Below are 26,898 nucleotides of genomic sequence, written 5' to 3'. Positions count from 1 at the left end.
AGTTAGTTTTCCTTTCAGTATTTTCTCTGCAGCAGCGATGGTGCCAAATCTCAGAGGGGATGGAAATTTCCTTGTCTCTATTGTTTGTTTAAGTTCTTAGAAAGGGTTTATAGGGCTCCAGTTTTCCTCCTGTTTGGAAGACAACTGAATTTATACAAATATAGCCAATTCATTCCAGGTTTAAAAAAACTTGATACAAACTCTAGGGAAGCAAGAAATGCTACTATTTTAAGTTTCAGATCCAAACCTAAAGGTTAAATTGTACATTAGTCCAATTAGTGATAAACTTCACTCACTGAACCCTCTGTAACTTCTCCTGTGCCAACATTATATTCTGCTAAAAATTAAAGAAGCTATGCCTATTGGAAAACTTTTATGTGCTACTCTTTTCTTCAAAATCACATAAGTAGTGACCATTAAGTTAGAAAGGATGCTCTTTTCGCCTACCTAAGTACTTAATATGTCCATTTTTGTCTCCCACAGATTTTAATTAATAGAATGTCATTTCACACCCAGTGTGTAGCTTTCCTAGAACTGGTGAAGAGCAAAGTGTTTGGATTTACCTTGAGTGGTGAAGTTGAAGAGTGCAGGTGTGTCTCGCCCATTTGGTAGTTTGACATTTGGGTCCCGTAATTCATCAAAAAATGAATGTGCACAAGCTTCCAGTGGTGTTAGTCGGGCAGTTGGCGTATACTCCAGCAGACGGCTACACAGTGCAATTGCCTCTGGTGGAGTTCGGGGTCGGAAGACCTGCAGTACAAAAAAAGGGAAAGAATAATTAATGTTTTAAGAAACTAAGTAAATACCCTGTGAGCAATGACTTAATTACCACCATGCACAGAAACATGGTTGCATTTGGGAAAGGACCTTCTAGAATGGAAAAAGTTAAATGCATATGATTCACAGGGGTGAATTGCTAATTAAAGATTATATGAGAAATGCTCGGAGAAAAATCTATATATGCTAATCATAAAGTAACAACAATCAGACATGCATACAAAATATGACAGGCACACGGGAAAGGCTGAGTTCTGGAGGCAAGTACAACTAGAAAATTATTTCTTAAATTTTAAAGTTTTCACTGCTATGGCAGTAAATAAAAGATTGCCTCTTTTGCATTGTTTTTTAGCAGAACAATTGTTAATGATGGGCAGTACTGTTCAAAAATTTGGCAATCAAAAAGAAAAGAAAGAAGAGCTATTTACTCTAGGTCTATAAATGCTACTGATTTGGTATTATTTCCAATAAACAGAGCCTACCATTATTTGAAGAAATTCTTGAATACCTTGAATTTGATTAAATGTCCTATTTTTTTTTTCTCAAGTAGGTGTTACCATGAATATGGCCAGATTTCCCCCACTTGAATGAATATTCCAGGGTTTTAATCAAGGAGAAAAAAAATGTATTATCCATTAAGAATGATTAAGACACAGAAAAAGTGAGCTGAAGGCAATATTGAAGAAAAATTCAATTAAATTGATCTACTTAAAGGAATAGATAGCTTTCTACTAATTTGTGTCTTAAATAAAACTAATCATCAAAAACTATAAAAAAATTTAGAATGAAGATTCTAAATTACGGCCACCTACAGAATAAAAATAAAAAGGTAAGGAACAGAAATAAACAGATGAGAAGCCTTTGGAACTAAAGAAAAATGAAACATATATCCCTCGACAGGAAGAACATACAACCGGAGGTGGACAGAGAAGTAGACACTTATAAATGGAGGCAAACAGACCCACAAGTGAGAAAAGTCCATGCAGATTGTGACAGGGCATGGAGCAGCCTGGGAGGCTAAGGTTTCCTAGTAAGAATGGCTCATATAACATCTGGTTGTTCACTTATGCTGATGGTTAGAACTAGTTACAACTACAGAGCTCATTAGACTTTCCAGAGACTATTTATGAGTACTGTCTACAGTGAAAAGAGGATTGTATTTGTTTTTAGTTTATTATTGAAAAAGACATTTTCCATGAAAATTGAGAAATTAGGTAAAGCAGGCTCTTAGGAAATTATTTCAGAACATAAAGAAAGGCCTCAGTCAATTTCTTGGTTATGTTAAAAAGAAACCTTTTTGTAAGGTCAAAACCCGCCTCATCTATTCTTTTGAATACTCTGACTTGCCTCAGTCAAGGAAACCTTAGAGTTACTGTCAAATTTGAAAGGTTCAGCTCTTCTACTGTTATTGGTCCCCTCTCTTGCTCCCAAGGTCTATAATCATATACAGAATGTAAAAAGAAAATAATCAGTGGGAAAACCCAGAAAATTTTTGTAAAAATATTAAACACCATTGGCATATTTTATCCCTGAAGGCAAGTTTGCTTCTGTTTGATAGTATAAGAATTTATTTTGCCAGCTAATCCAAAATGTTTTTGCACCAATATGGCAGCACATAAGTGGAATTAAAAGTAGCACCAAAAGTAGAAATAAATATCTCCTGCTAACATTCAAATGTAGGATGGCTGGGCACTGAGTTATTTTAAATAAAAAAATTTAATGTTATATTTTCAAAGATTTTGTGTTAAAGCTGTTAATAAACCTGTATTACAAGCTTGTTTCTGCTATTTTTTTAAGTCACCCATCTCTTTTGGTGTTTTACTGGCTACAAGTGATCATCCATATTGGTACTAAGACATTTATTAGCGTATATTTGTCAGAGAATCGTAACTCACGAAATTCAAGAGTTAAAAACAATGAAGAAAATAATACATGCCAAGAGCCTACTTTAAAATCAAGATTTAACCTGCCTTTACAAAACGTATACACTGTTATTTTAAACCCTTGAGAGATTCTTGATGAGAAAAGCCTTGGTTCAGTACTCTGTGAATAAAGGTTAAGTGGAAAACTATGTAGGGTCAAAACCCAGTATCTCCCACAGTTCAGATTTCTGACCATAATACAGGGTGAGTTAGCATGTAACTTCTAAAAATTACAGGGCAAACTAGAAACTAGCTCATCTGAATTATTTTTGCTTCTAAAGAAAAGGAAACCACCAAGAACTGAAATTTGTCTTTTAATTAAAGAAGCTTCCGCTGTCACTTCTTTCCTTACTCAATGAAATTGCTTAACACTCAGACCTTTGGTTTCATGGATCTTCATCAATATTTATTCTTGTAATAGAAATAATAATCTTAAAATCCCACAATTCCTAAACTTCAGCCTAGATGTCAATGAATCACCCAACAGACTGACAATCTAAATATACTATAAACGAAACCTATGCCATACAGTGAATAAAAACAGAAATCACAGCTACTTACATCGTTTACTATTACATTTCAAGAATGAATAATTGTTTAGCCTCTCAAAAAAGATTTCCCCCAAGTTTTATAGACCTGCCCTGAAATTTTGGGAAAAAAAAAATTAAGTACATACCCGCACTCCTGAGGTGAAATGTCCTGTTCCTGACGAATCCTAAAGATGATAATGCAGTGAAATAATCCAAACAGGGGAAGTCAATCCAAAAGAGAATAGTCCAGCAAGGAAAAATATATCCAATGTTATAAGAAATCCATGGTGTGGGGGGGACATAGAAAATGTTTATACAGTTATAAACTTTAAACATCAGTCTTCACAGTAGCAAGTCCAAGTTTTAAAAATTATTTCACCACAGTGTATGCAAAAAAAATTTTTTTGATTGTGCAATGGTGAGGCACAGTAAAGAAACATTTTAATTTTAGTTTATTATGTTCCAATGCCAGTGCGTTTATTAAAAAAATACAAAACCAAAAAAAGTTAAAATCAAAATGAAATCTAGAAGTAAAGTTCCCAAAGTAAAGTGGTCTTCTACGACCTGGATTCATCATCCACAGACATGGCTGGGAGGGGGCATATTAGCTTGCTTTTAAAGTTTCAAGTTCCAAATATGCTACTTTTTTCTCTATTAATGTGTTCCAGTTACACAGTATAAACATTTTTTTTTGCTAAGTTATTAGTGATGAGAGGAAAGTAGTAAATATATTTAAGTTATAATGCTATAGATTTCAAGCCAGATACTTTTAATTTGTGTGAGCTAAGAAGGATCAGGCCACCGCGGATTATTCTCCATTTTGGATTGACTTCTCTGCTAAAAGATGTTTCTTTGCTGACATTCTCATTATCTTAGGACTCATCAGGAAATTGACATATCACCTCAGGAGTGCGGGTATTAACTTACTTTTTCTATTGTGGGCTTTGCCCGCTTATACCCTTGCACCCATTACTTAGGAAAAATAGAAAACATTTTTTCCTCTTTGGAAAAACTCTCTGAAAAAATAAACCCTACATCTTTGAGCACTACAAATTAAACACAGTTCCATCTGCAAATATGCCCAATTCACCCACCAAAAGCTAAACAAAATATGTACAATTAACAATACAACTAAGGGACAGTCACAGTTACAGGTGACAGGCATAGTAATGTATACCAACACCTAGGCACAACGGAGCCAAATATGCAAGGGAGGTAGCAGGGTCTATTATGTCTAGGTATTGAGAACAAAAAATGGCAGAACTCACCAGTATCTGTGAACTCCCCTGGCTATTCTAAGAGAATTTAACATTCTTTTAGGATAGTTTCCAGTGGGGGAATTAAATATTTTTCAAAAATAAATAATCCGCGGATTACTTTTAGTCTGCAGACTAAAATTTAGTACACAGATTAAAATCTGGCCCATCAGAATAAATTCTCTCATGAACTAAAACACAACCAGGTGGACAAAAATAGAAAACCAGACTGAAAGAACTGAGAGCACAAAATAAGACTTACTGGGCCAACTAACAATTAGTACGCAGACTAAATATGGCCAGCGAAGTATGCAGCAAGGCCACAGAGATCCCAAAACACCCCTTTAAAAACAAAACCAAAAGTAAATCAATAAAACAGAACAAAATAAAACAAAGGAAAAAAAAAGAAGAAGAAGAAGAAGAAGAAAAGAAAAAGAGAAAGGAAAAAAGAAAGAAAAGAGAAAGGAAATATTGAAAAGAACCAAAACACTGACATGAACTTTTAAAGTGATTCAAATACTACCTCACCTATGCAGCAACTCATTTTCTTAAATTAAAACAAATATCAACTCTCATCACAAATACTAGTCCATAAAAGAAACTAACAGAAAAAATTCATTTTTTAAAAAAGAAAGTTTCCGCAGTATTGAACAAATGCAAAGAAGTCCTTAAATGAAGAATTATTCAAAATAAATTTGCATTTGGGTAACTAAAAAATGACAGAGGCAATTTCTGCCCTACATGTCCTAGAATAGACTTTGGCCTTCCAATTTCAACCTGGAGCTAAGTGTTGTGACTGAATCTCAAGCACTTTATAAAAAGGCCATTTTTAAGCAATCACATACACCATACCAAAACCTATGGTTAAGATGCATCTCACAGCATCAGCTCTTAGCTACTCTGTTGTATTATGCAGCCAATCAGAGCAATGTAAAAATGTCCATTTTAAATGGCTGTTGGCAGTGATAATTAATCTAACAGAACACAGAACAAGAGCCATGCCTGTTCCAAATAGCTATTCCTCACTAGTTTTTATTATGATAAATGTACAACACTCACCCTATATCCTGGTCATATACAAAATATAAGCATCCAGTTTTAAAAACTAATAAACCATGAATACTCCTAAAGAGCAACCCCAATATTGACTCTCAAGTAATCTATTAATCATCTGAAATTATATGCAATTTGTAAACCTAAACACAGGATTAAAAGTGAGACAATGCCATGGACTGTAGAATAGGTAATTATGTTCACTAAGAGAAGAAATTAAGTCTACTTAAGTGCTCATATGGCGCACAGAATTCAATAATTACTTAATAAATTAGTCCATACTATTTTTAAAAATATTCTCCCTATCTCTACTAAAAATACAAAAATTAGCCAGGCGTGGTGGTGGGTGCCTGTAATCTCAGTTACTTGGGAGGCTGAGGCAGGAGAATCACTTGAACCTCGGAGGCGGAGGCTGCAGTGAGCCGAGGTTGTGCCACTGCACTTCAGCCTGGGCAACAGAGTGAGACTCCATCTCAAAAAACCCCCCCCAAAAAACAAAAAACATACATTCTCTGGCAGTCTTTCACATGCTTTGCTACATTGATCTAATGATGCACGGACATACAAGCTAATCCAATTCACTTTAAGTACTATCAAAAATGATTACCAGAGGCTACTGAAAACAACTTTCAGAGCCCTCCTCCCAAGTAAAATTGCTATCTATGAAATCAGCATCTAACAGGGTAGGATACACAAAACTGAATTCGGCTCAGGCCTACTGCGTATTTTTCTAACCTTTTCGTTAAGATACCAGCTCAGGTAAAGAACGCTGAGCATAAGAAACACAAAGAATCCTTTCCTTAGCCATGACAGATCTAACATCCAGTGAATTTCAGCTGTACTAATTAAAAGCCTTATTTAGTTTTCCCAAGTTCTACTACAGGTAAGAAAAGTTACACAGTAAGTCTTCATTTAATGTCATTGATAGGTTCTTGAAAACTGTGACTTTTAGTGAAAGGTGTAATAAAACCAAATGTTTTCCCTCGTCAACGTTGAATGAAGCAACATTATTTGAGAACCTATTGTACATCATTTCACTTAAAGTTGCGGTTTCTAAGCACCTACTAACGATGTTAAATGACTGGCTGTATATATGTAGATATCAGCATTTAACTATGTAACATAAATTTCCCTCCCTCACATCATGCACTGATGAAATAATACTACATGCCTACACAGGAGTGTGATTTGCTTATCTGCTTATCCAATTTAATCTTTCAATGTTCACAAAACAGTTATTACAGTCAGGCTGGCCCTCCTAAGAATATAGAAATATTTTCTTTCCATTCATCTCTCTCCACCTTGAGAGATATTCACCCAGGCTATAACAATTCCTAACCTTTTCTACACCTAAGCAAATCTTAAACCTCCCTTCAACATCCCACCTCATCTATTATCTTTAAGGGGAGTTCCTTTTTCCCTCTACCATCCTCACTGGTCTGCCTTATAACACCTACAGCCATGTGGAACACCTCTGAACACTTACAGCACAGCATCAAGTATATGGTTATATGGTATCTCACATTATTCAATACTTGCTTCAACTGAGCTTTTCAACTGTCAGCTTTTCAAGGACAAAGACTATATATTTTACTTCTTTTGCATGCTTTATGGTACCCAGCACAGCACTGGTTACATAGAAGACACAAGATTTAAAGAACAAATGATAAATTAAAAATAGAATTTTGCCTTCTTTTCAAATCCACCCCAACCTCATCCTTTGCCTCCCACAAGCAATCTGAAAATTATGTCTTACTGAGTATTCTTCCTTTTTCACATTATTCCTTTCACATGTGGATTAGCCACCCTAAAAGCTGGATTTTAATGTGGATTTCCAGCAAAGAAATAAGAATATATAGCCAGTAGAAATAAAAAAGTGAGGTCTAACATAAGAAAATGGTATTAGAAAGGGAGATGAAGTGACTATTCTAGCAATAAGGATGTGGGTAGAAATTTCAGTAGAGAACATACTATATGTATTTGTGAGACAAGTGAGAATGGTCTAGGTAGAATGCTCAGGGCAGAGGGGGGTTGAAAAATAATATAAAAATTGATTTACCATAAGCAATAGAACAAAATAGACAAGTAGCAACCTTAGGAGTCAACAGAAATCCCCAACATGGTTTTATGCTTTCTGGAACACATGTGAATGAAATGAGTAATGCAGAGAGACCAGAAAAGAAAGACAGAATGGATGTGCAAGAAAACTTTGGCAGCAATTTCTGTTTTGTGCCCTCTAGGTCTCTCTGAAGGCATTTTAATAATATACTGAACAACGGTTAAAACAGGTAGGTTTACCAAGTTCTGAAAAATCTATTGAATGGTTCAGGGGAAAAAATGTAACATTATGGACAAAGTCTTAAAAAGAAATAAGTATAGTGGGGCTTTCTGGGTCGGCTATAAGCATAGAGAATAAGTAACTTTTTCAGTCTAGAATAATTCCTTTGAAAACTGAAATGACCCGAGAATTCAATTTTCTGCTTACTCTGTTAGCCAGTTAGAAATACTAGTATTGATTCACTATGAAGCATGTTGACAGTGTTTTAGGAAATCAGGTATGCAAGGACTAATTTTTGTGAATAACGCTTTCTGGGAGACTTACCAAATGACCTACGGTCATACAAACGCTACAGACACTTAAGTATTAAACTACCATATATGCCAACAACTTGGCGACAAATATTTTGAAGTAATTGGTATTAATATTATTATAAAAAAGAAATTAGGAATTGCTATAATATATATGGTATAATTTGGTAGGTACTATAGGAGTTAGGTGGTAGGATAATCATAAAGAACTTAGATAATGAGAAAGTATTTCATGGGAGAAGTGAGATTTGAGATCTTAAGAAAGGTTAAGACTTGGTAAGCAGAGAAGAAAAAAAGAACATTCTAAGACAGTGGAAGGGGAGGAGAGAGAGGGAAGGGAGACACTAGCAAGAGGCAGAAATGAATGCGGCTTCTCTGGGGAACAACTAGGAGACAATCTGACTAAACCAGAAAATCCAGTGTGGCTGCATGGTCCCTTCAAAGTGATCTACAAACTGGACAACACTCCAATATGTAGCCAACATATTAAATAGCAGTAATGTAACTGTTACGAGATCAGGGGCCTTGGGATTGCAATCTACTTCCTTCTACTAACCAGTTGTTACTTTATTCTTTCATTACTCTGAAAGAATAAAACAGACATCTGTGTTACCTAACTGACCACACAGGATTATTTATTACTAGGATAGAGGAGAAATGCTTGTCACAAAGAAATTTAAACAAAAGGGTAGAAGGATCACGCACTCGAAAGTGGGTGGGAAGGCACCTCGTACACCTACTATGATAAAACTTTATTAAAAAATCCCTAATCAACCCTAAGTAGACACTAAACTTTTAAATTCATTGCCTAACAACATGCATTTAAGGATACAGGAAGCTGTAAAACTTGGGAAAGAGACTGAGTTCAATAACTAGATACCTCAAGGAAGGTTAGGAATAGGACAAATACTAAATACTCTATTTTTCTGGAAAAGAAAGGCAGAAAAGATCAAGAACAGAGTGACTAAATAATCTGCCACCCAAACTGGGACCTTCCTGAGAGTGAAGAGGCAAACAATTATTAATTACACTGGACAAGCATAAATTGGCACATAGGATCACTCTTGTCAGTATATGTATATAACACTAAATTCTCCTAAAGGTTATGAGGAATCAGAGAAGAATTTTAAATAGGAGTGACACTATCACACGTGCTTTTAAAAAAAGCCAACTCTGACAGAAATGAAGAGGATGGATTAAAGTGATGTGAAACCGAAGGATGGAAATCAGGAGGTAGGAGGTTGTTTTTAATAATTCTGTGATATGATGGTGACCTAAACTAAGGTCAGGGCAGTGGAGACAGAGAAGACAAATCAGAAAACTACATTGGAGTGCTACATCCTTCACATTTATTCAAAACTAAAGTAATCCTTTATATGTATATTATGGCTGTATTTTCAAAATAATCCTGAGAAAAGACACAGCAGATATTCGCCATCTCACAAAATAAAAAAAGCTGAGGCATAAACATTAGGAGCAGTGTTTAAACTAGATTCTCACTCTGTATATAATAGCCCATCATTTAACCACACCTCCACATACTAAATGCAGAATTTAAATTTCTTCTCTTCTTCCAACCAATCTCTGTCTCTACTTCTCAATCCTCAATCTACTTTTGCATCACTTCCTTTTCTTTCCGTGTGTTTTTCTTCTTTGTAGTGTACAGTGTACACCAAGGCATAGGTCTTCATTCCCTCACCTCCAATAATAATCCTTGTTTCAAAATATTAGCACCTATTTCCTTTCCTACTTAAGCCACAAGAGCTTTATTAAAGAATTATGTTGCACTGGCTATTGCTATTATGTAATAGCCCAGGGCAACTTACTGGAGTTTTTAATTGTCAAGATTTCTGCCATACATCACACTGGGATCACCTCAGTGTTATTTTTCTGCTATTTCTTCTACACATCTGTATCGCCTTACCTCAATGTTTCCACAAAAGACATTTTCTCTTTTGATCTCTATTTCTGTCTCCTTTTTTTTTTTAAGAACAGCAAGTCCCAATCTTGGGGACCTAGCTGCACAACATTGCAGCACAGGAAACCAGGGTTCATATGTCCACAGCTTCAGGAGATGGGACTAACAGAAGACAGCAATAAAGGTTAAGTGGTTCTTGTTTCCAGACTCCTGTTTACCTGCCCTCGAAGGGCAAAATGGTCTTCTCTTTGGGGGACATTCTATATGGTCTTTAAATGACTTAAATGGCTGCTTACCCTAAGAGCATTTCTCAAGTTGCTGTCCACTATCACAATGGTAGGGAAAGGAGTCCGAGTTCCCTCTAGGAATTTTAAGTTTTGTATTTTAATTCTTATGATAACCTATTTTTTAAAAATCAACACAAGCATATTCTCAATCATCTAGATGACAGAGAAAAATAATAAAATTTCTGCATCTGAATTTACTTTTTTGTTTACAATCCCAGTAACACCCACTCTCATGTGCACAAATGAGGAACCAGCATAAGTGCACTTATTACATAACGCATGTGTATGAAGTAAAAACCAGATTATGTCAAAAGACGCCAGATGAATGAAAGGTTCAGAGTCCTTTTAATAGACAAAAAAGATGGGAGAACTGAGTCATTTTTCTATACATGGTACAGGAATGGAAATCTAAATAAACGGGCTTTACATAGACGATTCAGGTTTGAAAAGCATTAGTATAAGATATGGAAACATCAAGAATTCAAGAGGGCAAAGATTTAAAGCATACATATTTAGCACAGCTCTTTCGTTGGCTGCATTTTAATTATAATCAACTATTTCTCACATTCTACTCTAGCTAATACTTGCATTAGAGAGAGATAATTCAGGGGGAAAATGCAGAATTTGACACACACTAAATACAGTGCCCCCTCCCTTTTATCTACAGGGGATATGTCCCCAAGACCCTCATGTGGATGCCGAGACTGCAAGTACTACTAAACCCTACATACACTGTTTTTCTCTATACATACATACCAGTAATAAAAGCTTACTTTATAAATTAGGCACAGTAAGAGGTTAACAATAACTAATAATAAAATAGAATAATTATAATATCTATAATAAAATAATGTGAATGTAGTATCTCTCTCAAAATATCTTATTGTACTATATCACCTATTTCAGACAGAGGTTGACCAAGTGTAACTGAAACCTTAGATAAAGGAGGACTAGTGGCAATCTTGATAAATAATAATAATAATAATAATAATAATAATAATAATGGAGGATGGGGACTGTTAAATAGCATCTCATAGACTCAATTTCAGCATTATATTTGTCAGAAACTCTATAAGGAGGGTAATATGTGATGAATACTTAGATTATACCAAAAAGAATTTTTCCTTTTCCTCATAAAAATAACATCATTATTAAAGAAAATATGAAAGTTTGAAAAGGTAGACCAAAGAAAATAAAATCGTGCACTTTCTTCTTAACCAAACTACTGTTGGCATTTTGGAATATTTCTCTGTATTTATTTAATACACAGAATTCTCTTTGATGTTTTTCACTTAACACGGCTGAAGTCATAGTATACTACAAATCACTTATTATAAACAATTTAACTTGCAGTAACTATAATGGACTCAAACTGTAATGCAGCCCCTAAATCCAAGTAGGCCACCTGAGATTTCCTGGGTTTAGAGTCAGGTGAGAATCCCTAAATATCTTCTGACCCAGATTTAAAATAAGCTTTGAATACAAAGGTCAAAGAATACTTTTGAATCTCAGACTATTTAGTGCTTACCATAAACTTTTAAAAAGGGGAGGCAAGATCGTGGTCTGTTGGCCAGGTTGTAGTAAAAGCTACAACCTATAATTCTGGCACTAAAATACTATTGAGGTCTTTGATTCTAAATAGGAAATAAATAATTAGTAATGAGAATTTTCTGAAGATAGATAATGAGATTATGAGAACTTAAAGAAAAAGTAACTGGAATCATAATATACATAATTGAGAGAGAGAGAGAGAGAAACATACTTTGATTCTACAGAGTGTAAATTATTTCACCTATAGCCCTGAATTACTTCACCTCTAATTATAAAAGATCTATAACCAACTAAATGAACAGTATATAAAATGAATTGTTATATGTACATTTTAAAATACAGAAAGTCTCTCCTTAAAATACATATTATAAAGTTGATCATTTGTAACTCATGACACATACACACACACACACACAAGCACACACACACACACACACACACACACACAGAAGTTTAATCCCGGCTTTGTCACAAGCCATCCATGTAATCTTGGGTAAGTCACCTTGAATCTTTGGTCAGAGTTAGTTAGAGATTCACTCTACTTATAAACCCTATTGAGAAATTTTATATTTTTTCTCTTCATAATCTCACAAATCAAACTGAGGTGAAAACACTTTTTAATAAAATCTCTCTTAAAATCATTCCAATTAAATACCAAAGGAAAAAAAAGAAGTTCCCTGGTACATTAGCAATTATGCTCTTTAGAACTGGTTCCATCTAATGTTAAGGTTAGGTTTTTCCAAAGGCTAGTGACATCCAGTTAACCTATCAATTGTTTTTAATGTATACTCCCAGCAAGATTACATTTGCTTTCTAATCATGCTTCCAAAATGCCAGTAGGAAGGTAAACAAGAGAGGAAAAACACAAAATGCCATCTATAATAAGGTATGTGTTTTAACAGTTTAAAAGAATAATGTTTGAAATGTATGGTATGCTATATGATATTAAACTATACACCTCTATGTAAATAAACTTCTGAATTTTAGGTTGCCAAAATTTTATATAAGATCCTACTCCTAAATCATTAATTCTGTACTTTAACGATATAAGTACACTGTCCTTACCTTGTAAACAAAAAACCAAGCTAGAAACTGTCTACGGGAAATCAATGAGACTGAAACTATATAAAGTCAATGAAACACTCAAGTACATCTATACAACTATCTTTACATGCAGAACTGCTTGTATTCATGCAACTATCTGATCTCAAAATAGTTTAGTTTAAGAACGAGAAACCTGTTTTAGTTAACTATTGATTAATATACTTTAAAAAAAATCTGACTCACCTTAGTCCAGGGATGTGCCTTAATTTGAGGGAATTTAAATTCTGTGTAGTTTGGGTTCATTTCTCTGATTTGCTCCCTTGTTGGAGTTCCCAGGACCTAGATAAAGAAAGCAAGTTATTGCCATCTTTTCCTATATATTTAGAAATTTATATGTTTTAAGGCATTGGATTCACTTAAAAAAGGAATTCTCAACTTAAATAAAATACTTAACTCATTAAATACAGCAGTGCTATGATTTGAATATGTCCCCCAAGGCTCATGTGTTGGAAATTTAATACCCAATTCAACAGTGTTGAGAGGTGGGATGTTTAAATGGTAATTAGATAATGTCTCTGCCCTTGTGAATGGAGTCACATCATTAAAGTGGAAGCAGGCTTGTTATTTCAAGAGCGGGTTGGTTAGCAATGTAAGTTTGGCTCCCTCTCACTCTTGCCCTGTCTTGACTTTCTGCCTTCCAACATGAGATGATACAGCAATGAAGGCCATCACCAGATGTGGGCCCTTTGACATTGGACTTTCCAGTCTCTGAAACAGTGAACCAAGTAAATTTCTATTGTTTATATATTACCCAGTCTTTGGTATTCTGTTACAGCAGCACAAAACAGACTAAGGCAAACAAACTTTGTGAAAGCCTTTTATCTGTAGCTGACTACAGATTTCATGCTGTATTACCATAGACAGACTTCTATGATAACAATAATGTTAAATTTGGGTCATAAAAAAGATTACCATACTCATAAATATTCAATTAAAAATCAGGTATATTTGTTTTCTCTAGAAAAACTATCTATTGCAATAATCACATCTAAGAGTACTTTTTCTTCACTTAGTTCAGTATAGCCAAAGATTATACAGCTGTCCCTTGGTATCCAGATTGTTTCAGGAGCCCCCTGAGGATACCAAAATCCAGACATGCTCGAGTCCCTTATATAAAATGGCATAATAGTTGCATATAACCTACTTACATCCTCCTATACTTTAAATCATCTTTAGGTTATTATAATACTTAGGTTATGATAATACTTAAATAGTTGTTACATTGTATTGTTTTTAAGTTGTACATTATTCTTTATTAATGTATTTTTACATTGTTATTTTCTGAATATTTTTGATCTGCGGTTGGTTGATTTTGCCGATGCGGAACCTGTAGATATGGAAGGCCAATTGTATTATCAATATATCAGGCAAACTTTATTATAAACCCGCAATAATTCATTCAGTCGTTGAATACTTAGTGTCCCTTGTGTATAAGGAACTATGTTAGGACTTTTGGAGGATACAAAGAACAAGAGATTTCCTGCTACCATAAACTTACATATTTGTATGTCAAAAAAGTATAACTACAGTACACAACAAAAATGTATTGAGCACTTCATTGTTCTAGAGCTATACTAGGGACTGAACAAAGGAAAGTACATAGACCTGGCTGTACAAGATGGGTGACAAGAAGAAACATTAAATGCTAAAAATTGAGGACTTTGAAGAGAAACACCACATATTATTCATCTTTATAACTATAAGACCTTGTATAAGTCAAATTTGTTGAAATAAAATATTAAACCGGTTACAGTTCAAGAATAATTGCACAGAAGTAGAAGAAAGGAATGTTAAGTACTAGATTTGTGGTGGCAACCAGTGAACAATCAGGCATAATTCTGTAACCATTCAGGGCAAAGTGAGAATTTGTTATGTTTTTGTTATTGGTTCTAACTCTCTAGACTCTGCTAAAACTTTCAGAACTTTATTCAAATTTTTAAAAGTTTGTTCTTTAAAAGACACTTAAGAAAATGAAAAGGTTAGCCACGAACTGAGGGAAAATACAAGCCCTTTGCAAAATACATTTTGCAAAGGGCTTGTATTTTGAATATATAAAAAACTTATAATTCAAAATAAGACAAGTCAATACAAATCAGCAAAAGATATGTACAGACATTTCACCAAGGATGACATAGAGATGGCAAATAAGCACAAGAAAAGATGTTCGGCATCATTCATCATTAGGGAAATGCTAATTAAGACAAGATACCACTATCCACCCAATAAGAACGCCAGAATTAAAGACTATGTATAACAAATCTTGGCAAGGATGTAGAGCAACTGAAGCTCTCACCATTGATGGTGGAAATGTGGAATGGTATACAGCACCTTGGAAAACAGTTTGGAAATTTCTTAAAAGCTAAACACATATGTATCATACAACCCAACATGCCCACTCCTAGGTACTTACCCAAGAGAAATGAACACATATGTTCATACAAAGACTTGTACACAAATATGCATAGCATTTTTTTTGCAACTGCTAAACAGTAGAAACAAACCAAAATGGCATTGACAAGTAAATAAATGGTACACAGCCACACAGTAAAATATTACTCAGTAATTTAAAAAGAACAACATGGATGAATCTAAAAATAATAAAGCTGAGTGAGAGAAGCCAGACCAAAAAGAGTACCTAAAGTATAACCACATTCATGTGCAATTCTAGCAAATTTTCTGCCTATAGTGACAGAATATCTACAGTTTTGAGAAGCAGGACTACAAAGGGACACTAGGAAGCTACTGGGATTATGAATGTTCATTATCTCAGTTTCATGGGTGTAAGCATACGGCGAAACTTATCAAGTTGAACCCTTTAAATGTGTGCAGTTTTTAAAAATATTTATTTCTGTGGATACATAGGTGAATATATCTATGGAATATATGAGATACTCTGATGTACGCATACAATGTATAATAATCACATCAGGGTAAATGTGGTATCCATCACCTCAAGCATTTGTCCTTTGTTTATTTTTATTTATTTATTTATTTATTTTAGAGACGGAGTCTTGCACTGTTGCCCAGGCTGGAGTGCAGTGGCGTCATCTCGGCTCACTGCAAGCTCCACCTCCTGGGCTCACGCCATTCCCCTGCCTTAGCCTCCCGAGTAGCTGGGACTACAGGCGCCTGCCACCACATCTGGCTTATTTTTTGTATTTTTCAGTAGAGACGAGGTTTCACAGTGTCAGTCAGGATAGTCTCGATCTCCTGACCTTGTGATCCACCCACCTCGGCCTCCCAAAGTGCTGGGATTACAGGTGTGAGCCATCATGCCCGGCCTATCCTTTGTTTTATAAACAACCCAATTATACTCTTTTAGGTATTTTTCAATATTTAATTAAATTGTTATTGTGTATAGTCACTCTGTTGTGCTATGAAATACTAGATTTTATTCTTTCCATTGTTTTGTACCCATTAACCATCCCTATTTCCCCCTCAACCGCCCTTCCCAGCTTCTGCTAACCATCATTCTACTCTCTATCTTCATGAGTTCATTTGTTTTAATTTTTAGCTCTCATAAATAACTGAGAACATGTGAAGTTTGTCTTTCTGTGCCTGGCTTAACACAATGACTTCCGGTGCCATCTATGTTGTTGCATATAATAGGATCTCATTCTTTTTGAGTGTGTGTGTGTGTGTGTATATATATATTTTTTTTTAAATCTATTTTTCTGTATCTATTCATGAAGTGTCCATGCTGATGAACACTTAGGTTGCTTCCAAACCTTGGCTATTGTGAAGAGTGTTGCAATAAACATAGGAGTGCAGTTATCTGTTCAATATACTGATTTCCTTTCTTTTGGATATATACCTAGCAGTACAACTGCTAGATGGTATGGCAGCTCTATTTTTAGTTTTTTCAGGAGCCTCCATACTGTTCTCCATGGAAGCTGTACTAATTTACATCACCACCATCAACATACAAGGATTCTGTTTTCTCCACATCCTTGTCGGCATTTGATACTGCCTGTCATTTAGAGATAAAAGCCATTTTATCTGGGGTGAGATATCTCATTGTAGTTTTGATTTGCATTTCTCTGATGATCAATGATGTTGAGCACCTCTCATATACCTGTTTGCCATCTGTATGTATCCTTTTGAGCAATGTCTATTCAGATCTTTTGTCCATTTCAAAATCAGATTATTAGATATTTTTCCTATAAAGTTGTTGGAGCTTCTTATATATGCTGGTTATTAAGCTCTTGTCAAATATTTTCTCCCATTTTGTGCATTGTCTCTTCAGTCTGTTAACTGTTTCCTTTGCTGTGCAGAAGCTTTTTATCTTGATGTGGTCCCTATGTGTAGTTTCTTGTATGCCAATTACACCTGTAATAAAAACTTTCAGAAATTATTTAACTATTAGAATACATAAAGTTTGGGTAAGATAGATGGAAGAATATTCTGAACTACAGAATCATTATTGACATAAATCAAAAGGGAATCTAGTTAAAAATAAACTGACCTTTAACTGTGTATAAGGTAATTTCTGAGCAAACTCCTAATGTAATTGGAAAGAAAATAAAAAGGTGACTGTAAAAATATTCTAAATTATTAACACTTATTCTAACCCCTATTTCTAACATTGTTCTGGTGATATGTGCATGTGTCTGTGTATGTGTATACATGTACCTGGTGAGAGGGTGAGGAGTGAAAAATGAGGGAGCAGTACTAATAAGCTTATCAATAATTCTGTCACAAGCAACGCTACTGGATTCTTTTGAGAGCTGAAAACAAACAACGGTGGCAATGACATGAATAAACGAGTGTTTATAAATGTATACCTTCAGTGACCCTACAACCTACTGATTTCCATTTCAAGCTATTATACCCTAACAGAGAAATTCTTATACCTCTAAAGCAACATTGTTCATAATAATAAAATACTGCCAATAAAAGCAAAAATCCACCAGTAGAATTAACAAATAAATTGTGGCATAGTCATACAATAATATACTAACTAGCAATGAAGAGGACTAAACCAGAGCTACACATACCTTTATGGATGAATCTCACAAACAATGAATGCACACAGCATGACTGCCTTATATAAAGTTCAAAATCAGACAACACATAGTTTACATAGTAAAACTGTGTAAAACTAAATAAAAAACATAAGAATACTCATCATTAAAATCAAGTACAGATTATCTAGTTTAACAAAGAGGATGTGCAAAAGGGGGCTGTGACTGGTATGGGGCAAAAGTAATTCTTCTACCTCTAATTCTTAACGTAAGTTGTAGTTACATGAATATTTACTATTGTACTTAAAATATATTTGTACATATTTTTTCATTATGATATATTTAGAAATAACCAAAATGACACTTCAAAAATGCCCACTCTTGAATCAGTATTTGTTGTACAGTCATCCTCTATATATTCAGTACTTTGCTAACATAAGACACAGTACTAACTCTCCAAAAGAAATGAGAATTATATGATGTCCATTAGTAAATGCACCTGTTTACTGTGTGAACAGAAATCACATGGACTTCTCAAGCATTCAGCTAACTTTCCTATAGAGGTTATGGGGGATAATTCAGGAGTTACTGATATGGTTTGACTATGTTCCCACCCAAATCTCATTTTGAATTGTAGCTCCCATATTTCCCTTATGTTGTGGGAGGAACCCAGTGGGAGATAAATTGAATCATGGGGGCAGTTTGCCCCATGTTGTTCTCATGATAGTGAGTAAGACTCACAAGATCTGATGGGTTTTATAAAGGGGAGTCTGCCTGCACAAGACAAGCTCCCGTCTCTTGCCTGCCACCATCCATGTAAGATATGACTTTGCTCTTCCTTGCCTTCTGCCATGATTGTGAGGCCTCCCCAGTCATGTGGAACTGTAAGTTAATTAAACCTGTTCCTTATTAAATTACCCAGTCTAGGGTATGTCTTTATCAGCAGCGTGAAAATGACTAATACAGTTACAATGTATAACGTAAGTCGGGACGTTCCTTGAAGTGAAAGTTTTATAATTCTTGTTTTTTTTTTCACTTATAACCTAAGAATATTCCTAATGGAAGCAAATCTGTGAAATATACAATAAAACAGTTGAGAAGCATGTGCAAATACACAAAGTATGCTAAACATATAAACTTTTAATAATTTATTTAAGGTACACCGTGTGTGTGTACTCACTCTCAATCCTTCTCCCTAAACTCACTGTCTCACAGCCACTTAGATCTAAACATTTTACCTAATATTATGTCAAGGAAAATTTCAAACAAAAAAGTTGTGAAAGTTTTACAGTGAACACCAACCCACTATATCCAGTATCCATATTCTCCAACTAACATTTTACTCTATTTGGTTAATCACATATCCAACCCTCTATCCATACATCAACCCAACTATTTTTTGATGCATTTCAAAATAAGTTGCAGATATCAGTACACATCAGCATGCATATAATTAAGGTTTGATATTTACAACTTTATAAGTATTTTTTACATACCTTGAATCCTCCTTTAATATACACCAGAAAACGCATGTGGAAAATCTTTATCACAATGGGAAATAATCTGCTTTGATGAACAGTGATGATATTTAAAAAGCATTTTTTTTCTTCTGCAACTCATTCCTTTATAAAGATTTATACGCTTTTACTGTTGATTTGCATTTATTTCACCTGGGTTCCCCACTGGTTAAAAAAGGTTTCTTTATTTTACTTACAATCAGTGGTCAGAGTTTTAACTAGGTATATTCTTTACCTTCAAAATGTAGTTATCACTGACTTTTAAGAGACTTTAACTACCAACTTGTAAATAGAATTGTTGTTGATGTATTCACTATAAATTATTTTTAAAAAGCAATTAACTAAAAAAAGTCTGTCAGCACAAAATGGCAAAGAAAATCCTATTCATCAATTTACTTTCACATGACTATGAATCACGAAGGCTATTAGATGGGAAACAGAGATCCTAACATTACAGTATGTTCCATGTTTAATTCAACTACTATCATTTTTCTAGTCTTTTCCTTATTGTTTTTTAAATCTTAACACCAGGTTCTCCTTAGGGTGGCTGACAGTAGGATTTACAACATATTAAAAAATACTAAAAATTCAAAAAGCTCTCAAATTTGAAACACTGAAGAATATTTTATTACGACAAGGTCCTCACAATACAGGAAAAAAACTACTTATTTCTGTTGGTGACTTCTAATGATAAACCAATTAAAATAAAACTTTAGGGAGCAATTTAAAAATGCCTACTATCCCTAGACGTGATCATGAATGGTCACAAAAAACACATTTAAAAAAAATGGAAACTAGATGAGAGATTTTCTAATTCAGGGGTCAGCAGACTTTTTCTGGAAAGGGCCAGAGAGTAAATATTTAAAGCTTGTGGGACACAAAGTCTCTGTCACTACTCAACTCTGCAACATAAAAACAACCACAAACAAAGTTTATTTACAAAAATGGGTAGCAGATTGTGTTTGGCCCCTGGACTCTACTGTGTTGACCCTTAACCTAACACAAACATTTTTAAACATGAGAAAAACAGACCCAGAAGGAGTATCTTTTCAGAGGTCGTAACTAGAAATAGAGCTGGAAAGGAATTTAAACCTTATCAGTGGTAAACAAATTTTAGGAGGTGGCATCAAAGAATCTGGTTATTGAATGTGGCTAGAAGGTAAACAATTTCAGTAGCTGTGAAAAATCTTGATGATATTAGGCATGAAGTAGTAGATCTGGAAGAGAAAATAATATTTGAGATCAGACATTCAGGAAGAACCAGGAGGAGCTCTCCACCAAGTGGTAGACATCAGATACATTACTTAGAAGAGAGCTTGAGGCTAAAAGAACTGCTTTGGTAGTACCTGTGGTATAAGCGCTAGGTGGCTGTGACAGTGCATAACAGGGAAAGCAGACAAAGAAGAGTGCTAAAGATGGGCATTCAAATATACAGAAAAGAGAGAAATTTAAACAGAAGGCTGAGATAGAAGTACAAGGAGTTGGGCAAGGTCCCATAAACAGTGACACCATAGGGGCCAAGGAAGGTGAACACTTAAAGGACAAAGAAGTATCTTATGACACAATAAATCCAGGCAAAAAATAAAGTCCAAAAGGTGTTCACTGCCGGTGGCCATTAAGATTTCCTTTCTGATCTTGCTGAGGTCATGAGAAGAGCAAGCCGACCACAATCACCTGACATGAGTTTAGTGAAATTAAGTTTTCCTTTCAAAACATACTGCCAGTGAGAGAAAGGAGAGAACAAAGAACAAATATTTATTAAGCACATAGCATGTAAGAGCAGTGTGCAAGATATATCAATTTTCTTTTCTCATTTGAATTTTGCAGATACAATATTATCCTCTTTTACACTTGAAAAACCTAAGGCTGACAGAAGTCTCAAGGTTACAATTTGTCAGTGGTAGACAGGGATACAAATGCATGTGTCACTGACTCCCTAAAATGGTCTATCCAATGTTAAGGGCAGAAAAGAAGGAAGACTTTTTACAAAATAACTTTTAAAAAGTCATTTTCTTAAACTACACTGATTATACCATAAAAAAGAAACCTGAATCCTTTTGAGTTGTATAAAATATATAAAGGTTTTGTAAGATCACAAGGCTATAAACAAGTTTTGAAAGTTAAACAGACTTTTTGGCAACTTAAAAAAAATACCGATTTAAATAAAACCTACCCCTATCACGGTAATTCAACTTAATAAAATGAGTATCAACATTATACTGAATGGGCAAAAACTGGAAGCATTCTCCTTGAGAAGTGGAACAAGACAAGGATGCCCACTCTCACCATTCCTATTCAACATAGTACTAGAAGTGCTAGCCAGAGCAATTAGGCAGGAGAAAAAAACAAATGGCATCCAAAAAAAAAAAGAAGTAGTCAAACTATTTTCTTTGCAGATGATATGATTCTATACCTAGAAAGCCCTAAAGACAAAGGTTCCTGTCAAAACGTTCCTGGAACTGATAAATGCCTTCAGTAAAGTTTCAGGATACAAAATCCGTAAATGAAAGTAAGTATCATTTCTATACACCAATAATGTTCAAGCTGAGGGCTGAATCAAGAACACAATCCTATTTACAATAGCCACATATAAAATACCTAGGAATACCTCTAACCAAGGAGGTGAAAGATCTCTACAGGGAGAACTACAAAATGCTGCTAAGAGAAATCAGATGACACAAATGGAAAAGCATTCCATGCTCATGGATTGGAAGAATCAGTACTGTTAAAATGGCCATACTGCCCAAAGCATTCTACAGATTCAATGCTATTCCTATCAAACTACCAATGTCATTTTTCACAGAACTAGAAGAAACTATTCTCAAATTCATATGGAACCAAAAAAGAGACCATATAGCCAAAGCAATCCTAAGCAAAAAGGACAAAGCCAGAGGCATCACATTACCTGACCTCAAACTATACTGTAAGGCTACATTAATCAAAACAGCATCATATTGGTACAGTCGACAAAAATAAACAATGGGGAAAGGATTCCCTATTCAATAAATGGTGCTGGGATAGCTGGCTAACCACATGCTAAAGAATGAAACTGGAACCCTATCTTTCACCATATACAAAAAGTGACTCAAGATGGACTTACGATTTAAATGTAAGACCTCAAACTATAAAAATTCTACAAGAAAACCTAGGAAACACTATTCTAGACATTGGCCTTGAGAAATAATCTATGACTGAATTCTCAAAAGCAACTGCAATAAAAACAAAAGTTGGTGAGAACTAATTAAAGAGCTTCTGCATAGCAAAACCAACCATCAAAAGAATAAACAGACAACTTACAGAATTGGAGAAAATAGTCACAAACTACACATCTGACAGGTCTCATACCCAGAATCTGTAAGAAACTTAAATCAACAAGCGAAAAACAAATAACCACATTAAAAAACGGGCAGAAGACATGAACAGAAACTTCTCTAAAGAAGACATACAAGTGGCCAACAAACATGAAAAAAATGCTTCACAATCACTAATCATCAGAGAAATGCAAGTCAAAATCACAATGAGATACCATCTCACATCAGTCACAATGGCTAATTAAAAAGTAAAAAAACAACAGACATGGTGAGGCTGCAGAGAAAAGAGAACACTTATATGCTATTGGTGGGAATGTAAATTAGTCCAGCCACTGTAGAAAGCAGTTTAGAGATTTCTCAGATAACTTGCTTGACCCAGCAATGCCATTACTGTGTATATATCCAAAAGAAAAATTGTTCTACCAAACAGATACAACCACTTGCATGCTCATCACAGCATTCTTCACAATAACAAAGACATGGAATCAACTTAGATGCTCATCAACAGTGGACTAGACAAAGAAAACGTGGTACATATACACCATAGACTACCATGCAGCCATAAAAAAAATTATATCCTTTGCAGCAACATAGATGCTGCTGGAAGCCATTATCCTAAGCAGATTACTGAATAGGAAAGCAAATACCGCATGTTCTCACCTATAAGTGGGAACTAAACATTGGGTACTTATGGACATAAAGATGGCAATAATACAAACTGAGGACAACTAGAGAGGGAAAGAAGGCTGCAAAACTAACTACTGGATGCCATGCTCAGTACCTGGGTGACAAGATCATTCATACCTCAAACCTCAGCATCACACAAGATACCCAGGCAACAAACTTGCACATGCACCCCTGAAACTAAAATAAAAGTTGGAAAAAGTATTTTAAACTGTTAATAACAGAGGTCTTTAGCAACAGAAGAATACTATGAAGAAATAGTCATCTAACTGGCTAAACAAGATAAAATTGAGTATAAAAAATTTAAAACTTATTTTAAAATGCTTTGTAAAATAAACTTAATAGAATGCCATGCAAAGGCTTGCATTGTATTATTATTTTTTAAAAGGCTATTATAGACTTCTGCATCTAGCTGTGATGAAATTCTGAACACTGAAACTGCCCCCCAGGTGTAAACAACTAAGAAACTGGCTGACAAACAAAATTCAACATTTTTAAAGAAGTAGGAAAATATAAGAAGAGAAAAAAATCAAGTCAGTCAACAGAGGTCCAGATATGACAGAGATGACAGAATTAGCACATAAGTACTTTAAAATAGCTATTATAACAAGGAGAGAAATAGAAGATATAAAAAAGAACCAAATGGAAATTGTACAGTTAAAAAAATATAGTATGTGAAATTAAAACTTCACAGGAGAGGATTAACAGGTTAGACACAGGGAAGAAACTGAATCACTGAATTAAAAAAACAGCAATAGAAACTATCAAAGCTGAAGCACGGAGGGAAAAAACGTACAAATGTGACTTGAGTCTGATGGTGGGAAGTAGGGCAGATGCAGAAAAATTATTTGAAGAAACATTACCAAAACTTACCCAAATTTTATAAAAACCATGCATTATCCCACAAATACAAGAAGTTCAATGAACCTGAATGAGGACAAATACAAACAATACTCTAAAAACTCATAATCAACTGGTAAAAGCCACTCATAAAGTGAAAATCTTCAAGAATGCCAGAAACACGTTATAGACAGGGCATATACAGGGTATCAACAGCTGACTTCTTATCAGAAACAATGAAAGCCAGAAGAAAAGAGAGATCTCTCCAAAGAATGAAAGAAAAATAAACCCTGGAAACCAATTCTGTCAAGTGAAAATATCCTTTAAAATAAATTTTTAGGCAAATAAAAGCTAACTGAGTTTGTCACCAGCAGATCTTCACTACAAAAAAGTAGTTCAGGATGAAAGAAAGACTTCCAAATGGGCATTCTGATCTACACAAAGGAATAAAGAGCACTGAAAATGGTAAATATGCAGTTAAATGTATGACATTTCCCCCTCATTAAAAAATTCCTCTTGAAGAAATTGCTTAAAACAAAGTAACAACTGTTGCAGGAAGTCAAGGACTCTGAACAGAGGGACTGGCTGGAGCTGTGGCAGAAGAACATGAATTGTGAAGATCTCATTTTAATATGGACATTTATCAGTTCCCAAATAATACTCTCATAATTTCTTATGCCTGTCTTTACTTTAATCTCTTAATCTTGTTATCTTCGTAAGCTGAGGATGTACATCACCTCAGGACCACTATTGTGTCAACTGTACAAATAGATTGTAAAACATGTGTGTTTGAATAACATGAAATCAGTGCACCTTGAAAAAGAACAGAATAACAGCGATTTTCAGGGAACAAGGGAAGACAACCATAAGGTCTGACTGCCTGCAGCATCGGGCAAAATAGAGCCATATTTTTCTTCTTGCAGACAGCCTATAAATGGACGTGCAAGTAGGGAAGATATTGCTAAATTATTTTCCTAGCAAGGATTAATACTCTGGGAAAGGAATGCATTCCTGGGGGGAGGTCTATAAACAGCTGCTCTGTGAGTGTCTATCTTATGCTGTTGAAGTAAGGACTGAAATACGCCCTGGTCTCCTGCAGTACCCTCAGGCTTACTAGGGTGGGGAAAAACCCTTCCCTGGTAAATTGGAGGTCAGATGGGTTCTCTGCTCTCAAATCTTGTTTTCTGTTAAGATGTTTATCAAGACAATATGTGCACTGCTGAACACAGACCCTTATCAAAAGTTCTGCCTTTTGTCCTTTGTCCTGTTTCCTCAGAAGCATGTGATCTTTGTTCTTCCTTTTGCCCTTTGAAGCATATGATCATGTGACCTACTTCCTGTTCTTGCAACCCCTCACCTTTTGAAATCCTTTTTATGTGCTGGTTTTGCGGCTCAGGTGGGCATCACGGTCCTACCAATATGTGATATCACCCCCGGAGGCAGAGCTGTAAAATTCCTCTCTTTGTACCCTTTCGCTTTATTTCTCAGCCAGCCGACACTTATGGAAAATAGAAAGAACCTATGTTGAAATATTAGGGGTGGGTTCCCCCAATAAACAACAAATATTGTAAGGATTATAACATGTAGAATTAAAAAGTATGAAAACTATAGCACAAAGAACAGGAAGGGGAATGGAAATACTGTCACATGGTTCTTGTTTTCCATATGACATTGTACATTACTATTTGAAGACAGATTGTAATATATTGATGCACATTTTAAATCCTAGACCAACCTCTAAAAATGCAACAAGGAAGTATAGCTTAAAAGCCAATAGAAAAAATAAAAACTACTGTTTTAATCCATAGGTGGCAGTAAAAGAGGGGGAAAAACAGAGGAAAGGAAAGATGGGATGAAAAGAAAACAAACACCAAGGTGCAAATCTTAAACTCAACCACAGTGATAATTATACTGAATGCAAATAGTCTAAGTACTTCAATTAGAAAGGGAGAAATTGTCAAACTCAATTAAAAAACCTCACTATACGTCTGTAAGAAATGCACTTTAAATTAAAACACATAGATTAAAAGTAAAAGAATGCAAGAAGTTATACCATGCAAATACTAACCATAAGAAAGATAGAGTGCCTATATTAATATAAGAAAATGAAAACTTCAGGATAAGAAAATTAAACAAAAATAAAGAGGGGCATTTCCTAATGATAAAAGTCATTTTAAGACTAAATCTAAAATTATTGAGAAGACCATGTGTTGATGAGAATGTGGAGCACTGGAGTGCTCATGTGTTGTTGCTGGGAGTGTCAAATAGTAAAACTGCCTTGGAAAATAGTTTGGTAACCATACTTACTTACCATATGATCAGCAATTTCAGCCCTACTTTTTTATTCAAGAGAAATATAAACACATGTCTGCAAAAACACTTGTAAACAAACATTCACAGGAGCTTTACTCATAATAATCAAAACTCCAAAACAAGTCAAATGTCCACTCACAGGTGAACGGATAAACACATTGTGGTATACTCATAAAATAGAATACAACTCAGCATAAAAAGGAATAAACAGGTGATATAGACAACAACACTGACAAATCTCACAAACATGATATTAAGCAAAAAAAGCCAAATACAAAAGAA

The 26,898-nt window shown here is 34.8% G+C and overlaps 1 protein-coding gene across 4 annotated transcripts in view; it reads right to left on the bottom strand.

Annotated features, from left to right (window-relative positions):
- LOC105470323 (glycogen synthase kinase 3 beta) overlaps nucleotides 1-26,898 on the bottom strand; it is a 264,548-nt gene that overhangs the window by 36,254 nt on the left and 201,396 nt on the right. For 2 of the 4 annotated variants that reach the window (XM_071092370.1, XM_011722181.2), the window contains exons 8-10: nucleotides 13,171-13,266; nucleotides 3,376-3,414; nucleotides 564-750 (exon numbers count right to left, since the gene is read on the bottom strand). In XM_071092370.1, coding sequence (XP_070948471.1) covers nucleotides 564-750; nucleotides 3,376-3,414; nucleotides 13,171-13,266 — 322 coding nt within the window. The remainder of the gene's footprint in view (nucleotides 1-563; nucleotides 751-3,375; nucleotides 3,415-13,170; nucleotides 13,267-26,898) is intronic. The other 2 variants (XM_071092371.1, XM_011722183.2) reach the window with 1 other exon arrangement.

Source organism: Macaca nemestrina, chromosome 2 (assembly GCF_043159975.1).
Source record: "Macaca nemestrina isolate mMacNem1 chromosome 2, mMacNem.hap1, whole genome shotgun sequence".
NCBI lineage: Eukaryota > Metazoa > Chordata > Mammalia > Primates > Cercopithecidae > Macaca > Macaca nemestrina.
This window is presented reverse-complemented; position numbering and strand designations above follow the sequence as displayed.